At 46.7% G+C, this 9,294-nt stretch overlaps 1 protein-coding gene across 1 annotated transcript; it reads right to left on the bottom strand.

Annotated features, from left to right (window-relative positions):
- Positions 1 to 1,246: 1,246 nt before the first annotated feature.
- Positions 1,247 to 6,191, bottom strand: LOC117050854 (tubulin polyglutamylase complex subunit 2-like). The gene is made up of 4 exons (XM_033156748.1): positions 6,151 to 6,191; positions 2,909 to 2,918; positions 2,366 to 2,509; positions 1,247 to 1,549 (listed from the first exon to the last, which is right to left on the bottom strand). Exons 1-4 carry the CDS (start codon positions 6,189 to 6,191, stop codon positions 1,247 to 1,249), a joined length of 498 nt encoding a protein of 165 aa, XP_033012639.1.
- Positions 6,192 to 9,294: the final 3,103 nt, after the last annotated feature.

Below are 9,294 nucleotides of genomic sequence, written 5' to 3'. Positions count from 1 at the left end.
TTTGAACCTCCTCGCCCAACGTTAGGTGAAATTTCAGAAGTTAGGTTGTGCATTGAGCTATCACATTTATTCAGGACTGGAGTAAGAGTACAAAAGGTGCTTTTGATGTGCACCCTACCTTCTCTCCAAGGAATTCAAGGTGGTGCACCTCAGATTTCCCCCCTTTAAAAGTACAAAATGAGAGCATAAAAGCTGCGGGTGGAAACAGGTCTCCTGAACTTGATGCAATGCTTGGAAGCAGGATGGGCCAATACACTGAATCTGAACCCTGTTTTGTGTTATTGGGGATGCAGAGTGGGATACTGCCAGATCTGGATGAGGTTGCACTCCCCCCCCCCCCCGCTTGAAGGAGCAGCTTGGGGGTACAGCTGGATTCAACACTGTCAGTGGAGGCTGAGGTGGTCTTGATGGCAAGGAGCGCTCTCCTGTTCCACTAGCTCAGCTGGAACCCCTTTTGGACAGCTATGCCTTGGCCATTGCGCTCCATTCTCTGCTAACTTCCTGACTGGATTGCTGCAACACGCTTTACTTGGGGCTGCCCTTGAAGACAGTTCCGCCAGGTATGATGGGAGTTGCACTCCAACAACCTCTGGAGGGGCCACCCTTGCATTAAAGGCCGATTTGTGATGGATGTAACTGAGGAGCAGCACAGGCAAGTGATGGTCCAGTTCAGGGATGGGGAAGATACAGGCAGAAACCATTTTGCAAGGCTTTCTTGGCACAGAGCTGCAGAAGAGATATCACACCACAGCATGGTAATATCCAAAATCATGTTGCATGCCGAATTTGAGGGAAGAGTCGTGCTTCAGTGTCAGAGTATGTGTGTTGGGTGCAGAGTTCAATCCCTGGGGTCTCCAAGTGGGACTGAGAACAGGTGCTGCTGCTGCCCAAATCCTGGAGAATCAGTGCTCAAATGCCTCTCTAGGAAAGTGGGAGTGAGGCAGAACAGAGCAAGGGAATGGAAGAACTTCAGCCCTGGGTCAAAAGGATCAGTTCAGAGGCGAGAACATTTATGTTGCAGGCAAATCCCCACTGGTATCTCCAAGGAGGGCTGGGAGAGACCCCCAGCATGCCACCTGAAGCCCTGGAGAGCAGCAGCCAGTCAGTGTAGAGGTGGTGTGGCATAGTGGTAAGAGCAGTGTTTCTCAAACTTGTGTCCAGACAACACCTGGGGAAAAACACTGGATCAGAATGTTGGTCTAGGGCCTGGGAGGCCCGGGTTCAAATTCCTGTGTGGCCATGAAGCTCACTGGGTGACCTCGGGCCAGTCACTCACTCTGAGCCTGACCTCCCTCGCAGGGCTTTTGTGAAGACAAAATGGGGAGGAGCGGCAGCCCCTAGGAAAAGGGCCAGTCTGTCGTTCTCTCACTTTAGCCTGGGGGCTGATGCCGCAGCTGGTGAAGGCATACTGCCAATGCAGCAGCCCCAGGTGGGTGATCAGGAGCCGGCAGTAAGCGGTGAAGGTTTTGGTGAGGAAATGCCAGTAGAGAGCTCGGTCCAGAAACCAGATCTCAGAATGCGGGGTGACAACTGGAAGAGAGAAGAGAGACTATTAGACCACAGGATGAGAAGAACGGACCACCCCACCTTTCAAGGAACTCTGAGGCCTAGGGATGACCAACTGGGCCTCGGTGCTTTCTACAAAGGATAAAGGCGTTTCCAAGGGAAATTAATCCTCTGAGGCCCTTCTTCAGGTGCCTCCTTCACAAGAGGTCAGGAGGGTGACCACACGATAATGGGCCTTTTCTGCAGTGGCCCCGTTTGTGGAAGGCTCTCCCCAGGGAGGCTCGCCTGGCACTTCGCTACCTATCTGCACCTACCAGGCGAAAATGTTCCTCTTCAACCCAGCCTTTGGCTGATTGACACCTGACAGCTTTCTAATTGTGTTGGGTGGGGGAATGCTTGTTTTTCTTCTTATTTTTATTATGCATTTTGTTTTTGTTTTATATTGCAGTTTTATGTGGTAAACTGCCCTGAGGATTTGTGGATGAAGGACGGTATGCAAATTTTAATGATAACTAGCTGGCCCGGCCACGCGTTGCTGTGGGTTATTTTTGCTATTTAAAATTCTGACCCTGAAAGTATTCTGGGAGCTCCTGTTTTCGTTCTTCCCTGTCCCTCTAGAGCAGGGGCCAGCAACCTTTTTCAGCCGTGGGCCGGTCCACTGTCCCTCAGACCATGTGAATGAACGAATTCCTATGCCTCACAAATAACCCAGAGATGCATTTTACATAAAAGAACACATTGGTCGGTGGTCTTGATCACCTGGGACTGTGTGTGTTGAACACGCGAAGTTGTGGAGGCCATTTTAGGTGAGAGCTGTGGAGGCCATTTTAGGTGAGGAGGAATGAGGTCTCCCATAGACAAAGGGGTGAGGTGGGGCAGTATCTCCTTCATTGTTGGTGTCCTCCAAGTCAGCCAGTGTGGGGGCATTGGGCAAGGCGTAGATGGGCAACACTCTGACTCGGTTTAGCTTGGAGATGTTGATAGTCAAGGGGCAGCAGGTTGTCTGGAAAAAAGGCAGCCATTACTAGGTTGCTGGCATGGATGCCACAATTCTGTAGAAGCACAGAAGGCTTCCTCTAGAGAAGAATCTCAGCTTGCTTGACTGTGGCCACAAAGATGGGATTGGCAGCACGCAGAGGGCTGCTGCTGAAATAGGAATCTTTCTGCTGCTGCAGAAATGATCAACAAAATGTTAAAAAGAGCTATTTAAAAAAATTCAAAAGTTATTTATTTGTATACTGCCCATCATCTGAAGACCCCTGGGTGGTTCACAGCACAAAAACACAAGGGGCAAATGCAAAGGTTATGGATAAAATGATCAACAAAAAGTTAAAAACAACTATTTAAAAACATTCCATATATATATATATATGTGTGTGTGTGTGTGTGTATAGCCCATCACCTGAAGATCCCTGGGAGGTTCACAACACAAAAAAGAGGGGAAACACAAAATAGTAGAAACACGAAGAAAAACAAAACAAAACAGATTAAAACACATGCCATACTTCTTTGCGACTGGATAGGCGCCGAAAAGAGTACAGTGAAGGCATCTGCCAGTTGTCCAAAGTCAATCAATAGAATTTATTTAACCGTCAGTCAGAACACAATCATTATCCATACAAAAATTAAAAATCTAAACATCTCAAGGAGCTTAACAATAAAACATACAATGAGAAGTACATTTAGACCCATATCAATACTGTCAATTTTAACCTTACGGCGTTTAAGGGCCAAAAAAAGAAGTATGGCCACCAAGAAGGTTGTGGTACCAGTAAAATTGTTCAACAAAAACAAAACCTGTCTTTCTCTGTCTACTAGGCAAAACTAGCAAAGGAGAGGAGCTATAGGTTTTACAGGGAGTTCCAAAGTATGGGCGCTGCTACACTAAAATATTGATATATTACATGTAGAAAGTGAGTAGTATGGGGTGTTTGTAGCGGTGATGGTCTCAACCTGGCCTACCTCACAGGGCTATAGTGCAAATAAAAACAGGAAAAGATCAGGTTGGTGGGATGGCAGTCTCTGCTTCTCAGCCTGGCCTCCCTCACAGGGCTGTTGTGAGGATAAAAACAGGAAGAGATCAGGGTTGTGGGATGGCAGTCTCTGCCGCTCAGTCTGGCCTCCCTCACAGGGCTGTTGTGAGGATAAAAACAGGTAAGATCAGGGTGGTGGGATGGCAGTCTCTGCCTCTCAGCCGGGCCTCCCTCACAGGGCTGTTGTGAGGATAAAAACAGGTAAGATCAGGGTGGTGGGATGGCAGTCTCTGTCTCTCAGCCTGGCCTCCCTCACAGGGCTGTTGTGAGGATAAAAACAGGTAAGATCATGGGGGTGGGATGGCAGTCTCTGCCTCTCAGCCTGGCCTCCCTCACAGGACTGTTGTGAGCGGGGAGGAAGCGCCATGTAATGAACAAGTGAGGGGGGATACTCTCTGCGGTTCCATCTCTTGACACTTTCCATGCCAACCAGGGTTGCCAGGTGAGCTTCTCCAGGTAGGTCTTGGTCTGGCTGAGCAGGGCCTTCTCCTCTTCCTCCTCCCTCCGGCATCAGCCCCTGACCACCCGCTGCCACTGCACCACCAGAGCACAATTTCTGTTCTTATCCTGAAGCGTATGTAACCTGAGGTACCACTGTACCTGCTCAGCTTCCAAAAGGTCATGGCATCATGTTCCTTCTGGCCTTACCCTGGGAGTATGAGATCAAACTGTGAATAATGTCACTGACTTCCTGACAAATGAGATCCGGGCTTTTGAGTTTCATTTGCCTGCCTAGCCAACTCCCAATTGGCCCTTTCCTTACTCGGAGGTATCAGAGAAGGTGAGATAGTTTTGTTGGCCTGCTTTGACTTGCTTTTACCGGTATATAAAGGAAGAAAGAAAGATAGATAGATATTTTCATAGATAATTTTAACAGCTTAACCCAGCTGACAGCGAGTCCACTCTCATGATAATTTTTTTTTTGTCAGACCCAGGAACAATTCCCATTTCTGTGAAAATGTGTTCTCTGTAATGACCCTTAGAAGTAGAAGTTAGTGCCATGTCAAGAAAGATGTTTCTGGAAGGTACCGGTAGATGAATTTTCTACGACTAATTTTCCTCAAGTTCTTTTCTTCAGGCAGATGATTCAATAGATCAGCCCTGGGTGATCAGCTTGCAGTCTCTCTCTATTGTGCTAATTGTTGCCAACCCCCCCCCCCCCACTCCTTGGGTTCCTTCAAATCCAGAGAGAAGCTGGGGTTATGCCAAAGCAGCCCCCCCCCATTGATATGTAGTGAATTACATACTATAGGATGCTCCATCCCTGAATGACAAAAGTGTGGCAACTTGCTCTAACTGCCTTGTGAAGAGTTTAGGAACAAGGCAGCAAAAATTACGCTTGTCCTCCTCTCTGGTCCTCTCTCTGGTCTTTGGTTCTGTGTTGTGATTGTTCCTGTTCTAGCCTCTGAAACATGGCTTGGAATAAGACTTGTCAACTTCATGATTGTCAAAGAAATGGTAGGGAGGAGCATAAGCTAATTGCTCCAAAGCCATTAAAAATCGGTTTGGTATACAAAATAATTGAGCTTATTCTTATAAAAGGGTTGAGAAGAGTCAGGCAGCTGATGTGATAACTGGGGTCTAGAAAAAGACTATTAATCTTTGGTCTAGGCCCCTGCAGGACTCTTCAAACCAAGCATTTGGCCCCTGTCTCCAGATGGGAAGAGTAAGTCCAAGGTGCAGGGTTCTTGGTGGTGGGCAGGGGTATCCTTGGGCCTTCTCAAGTCTGGGCTGGTTTGTTTTTCTTCATTAAGAGTTTTTTCCTGGCCTGCTTAAGCTTTTTCTTTTCTTTTTTGGTGCTGCTTTCATTTCCTCTTTTTTTTGGGGGGGGGGAGTGCTTTGTAAGAGTGTTTTCCTGATCTTGTCTGTTCAATCTCTAGGAATTTCCACAGAGCAAGACACCTGCTGAAAGGTCCGAAAGGAGACATGAAGGCAAAGGTGCCTGCAGCTGCTGCTCCTGCCCCAATGGATGCCTGGAAAAGGGCAGGACAAGTGCCTGGGCAGCAGGTCAGTACAGAGAAGGGCAAATGAGACCAGAACTCTTTGGGGGCTGCAATCTGGCAGACGTAACCTGCAAGTCCGTTCAACTCAGCAGGACTGAGAAAACCTGCGAAGGATTACAATGTGAAGTTGACTTGCTGTTTTGTTTATTTATTACTGTTATATGCTGCCTTTCTACCAAGGCATCCAGGACTATTTACAATGTTAAAATACAAACAAATTAGGTATAATGTAAACGTTTGCCTCCCTTGCTCTCTTCTTATTCTCACACAGCTGAAAAGTGGCTGTTTGTATCTGGCTTAGAAGCTTTTTCCACCATCTTTTTTGTGCCACCATTGTGGCATTCAAGGCGCAAAGATAAAGTAATTGTGTAGGGATTGAAAAATCCTCCTTGTCCAGGTTTCTAAAAAAATTCTTTACCTTTTGTAACTGTGGCTAGGTTAAAATGGAGCAAGGAAGACTAGTTCCTGTCCCAGTGCCTAAGGATTAAAAGCTTCTTTAGGGAGTCAAAACTCTGGATATACCTCCGTTATTGCCTGTTCTTGCAGCTGTGTATAGTGTTGTGACAGATGAGCTGCCTTTCAGCATGAACAATAATCCGTAAACATACCCCTGTGTTTTCTGGTCATCATAGCCATTGTTATTGGCCATCGTGTTGTGTTATACAGTCATACCTCGTGTTGCGTATGCTCCGTGTTGCGTACGTTCAGGATACGCACTCCCGCACCCCGGAGGTTTTTTCTGGAGCGCACGCGACCACCGGATGCGCAGAACATTTCTGCGCACTTCGCACATGCGCAGAAGCACTCAAGTCGCGACTTTTTGGGTTTTTTTACGTGCGTTTGAGTTACGCACAGCGACCCGGAACAGATCGTTTGCGTAACCTGGGGTTCCACTGTATTGTTCAGCTTTTCAGCATGAACAGGCAGCTGCAAGGGATTTGTCAAAAGGAGGCATATCTTCTTGCTCCTCCTATTTGAGGCTGGAAGGGAGTGGGGGGGGCAGATTGGTTGGTGAGGTGCCCCAGTGTGGGAATATGTTTTTAAGGTGCTATTGCACCTGATTGTTTGTGGTTATTTTAGGTGTCCTTCCGCGTTAGCTAGGAAGGGAAAAAGGTCCAGCAGGAACTTCACTGCATGGATCGCTCTGCGCTGTTAGCAGAGTGCACCAATTAAGTTTCACTAAATGTCAGTTAAAAGTTTCCCGCCTAAACGTAGCCCAGTAACAGGATTGTAATTGGTTGATATGCTTGTTATGACGTTGGTTAACACTTTAATAAATAGCTGCCGCTCCCTGTTGTGGGGTGGAGAAAGCACGAGGCAAGCCGAGTAAGATCATCGTTGCGTGACAAGCACAGAGAGAAAGAGAAACCGAAACCAACCACGCAGGGTAGCTAAAGGCTTCTTCACCAGACTGCAGTCTGCGTTGTATTTATTTCATTTTCGTTTTTACTTTAAAACCTTTTATTTGGCCGTCTAGTTTTTGGCCATCCTTTAGTTTAGTTCCTTTCCTATCTGGAAACCTTTGGAACAACTAAACCGAGGCAACCTTCAGGACTCACAACCATCAACTCACAGCAAACCTTCAGATCGTAGCCAGCGGTGGGAGCGGGTACTCCAGCATTACCGGCCGTCCCATCTGCTGGTTACCCCCACACCCCAGTGCTTCACCTTGGAGACTTGCTGCCTCCTCCCAGTAGGTCTCTCTTTTCTTTGGGGGCAAAGACAAGATTCTGCAGTGATCATTCCCCACATTCTCTGTTGAGAAGCTTCCCTTTATTGGGCCAGACATTGGTTCACCAAGTTTGTTATTTTCCACCGGCCGTGGCTCTCCAGGGCAGTGGTTCTCAAACTTTTTTCTCTGGGCCACACTTTCAGAATAAACATTTGCTTGCACCACATCAAATTTTATTTTACTGATTTTGGATTAAGCCTTGGCCCTTCTCTGTGCCAGCCTTGTGCTCTACCTACCGTGTTACCATCCCTCTTAAGCAGAATGTTCTTGCAAAGAGCGGTTCAGGTTATCAGAACTGCCTTCCCCTCGTGGGCAGAACCATGCCAGTGTGACAGATGGAGGCGGAGCGTTAAAGATCGTCCCCCAAGACAGCAGCAGTTTATCCCTGCAGTGTGGCCAGTGCTCCTTTCAAATACATTACAATGTCACTAAAGTGGAAGATTTAAACTTCAGTTGTATGAGAGCTGCTGTAAAAGCCCACCCTTACGCTGTATTTATTGAATTTGTAGCTATGACTAATGGGCCTTTGTCTAAAGAAGCAATAGTGGGTTATAAAACAACAAAGCAGAGATCAGAGGAAGAGAATATTGCATGTTACATGTTGTTGCTGTTTAGTTTTTTAGTCATGTCCTAATCTTTGTGACCCCATGGACCAGAGCACGCCAGGTGCTCCTGTCTTCCATTGCCTCCCGCAGTTTGGTCAAACTCATGTTGGTGGCATGTTACATGTTAGCCCCCCATATGATGATGATGATGATATATATTAGTTTTAAAACCTGGAGCCAGTAAACCAATTAGTTCTGTACTTCTTCTTTTCCCTGAGGCCAATTTGTCTTACAGGGTAAATTGGAAAGTATGAAAGCCCTTGTTTCCAAAGAGGAACTGTTGCCCAATTGCTGCCCAGCTGGGCTGGTGTAGCCGAGTCAGAAATCAAGATGTGCATTTGATTGGGTGGTGCAAACGAAAAGTACAGCACTATTTCAGAAAAGAACTGATATCTCAATTTATTTTTATTGTTTTGTTTCCCACCCTATCCCGCCCAAGGGTTGAGGGTGAGCAGCAGGTATTTCATCTGAAACATCTCTCTAAAGGGCTCATGCTCAAAATTAAACACAAATCAAAAGGTTTGAATGAAGCACGTTTAATGCCTGGGCTTGGGAGAAACGTCACTCAGTACACATTGATCGCTTCTATCCATTTCAAAGACAGCTTAAAATAATAATTTTATTAGCTTTTGAAGACTTCTTTGAAAGGAGTAGCTGAACCCAGAAGGGCATGTTTAGCCATAACTCCCAGTCATGCTCTTCAAGAGGCATCACATAGAAGAGGTACAAACCCTTTGTTCATTCTTTGTGATCTGTGCCACAGGCCTCTGTTGGCAAGAAATGGCAAGCTCTTCAGAGGGAAAAAAAGTATTGTATCGTTAGCCTTTGGCTAATGTAAAGTGGCACCTAAGGGGATGGAGACATCCATGTGGTGAAAGGGGTCGGTTCTAAAATCACTGAAGACAGCCCAGTATTTGACGACTTGCCTAGTAGCCCCAGGCAACCAGGAATTTCATGCAGATGACTGAGCATTCAGTGTGGTGTAGTGGTTAAGAGCGGTAGACTCGTAATCTGGGGAACCGGGTTCGCGTCTCCGCTCCTCCACATGCAGCTGCTGGGTGACCTTGGGCTAGTCACACTTCTCTGAAGTCTCTCAGCCCCACTCACCTCACAGAGTGTTTGTTGTGGGGGAGGAAGAGAAAGGAGAATGTTAGCTGCTTTGAGACTCCTTCGCGTAGATAAAGCGGGATATCAAATCCAAACTCTTCTTCTTCTTCTCACTTGATTTCTTTGCTAGCTGTAAAGGAAGAGTACTCTTATCTCATCCGCAGTCAGCACAGAAACACAGTGGACTATCAGAGTGTCCTCCACCATCCATCATGGAAGAAGGTACCTTTTTTGCTGTGTTTCTATGCTGACTTTGGAGGAGGGGACAAAACAAATATTGCAGGCTAGTAACTTTTTGACTTACCGTA

Source organism: Lacerta agilis, chromosome 8, assembly GCF_009819535.1.
Source record: "Lacerta agilis isolate rLacAgi1 chromosome 8, rLacAgi1.pri, whole genome shotgun sequence".
Lineage (NCBI taxonomy): Eukaryota > Metazoa > Chordata > Lepidosauria > Squamata > Lacertidae > Lacerta > Lacerta agilis.
Note: the sequence above shows the minus strand (reverse complement) of the source record. Positions and strands in the feature narration are given on the sequence as shown.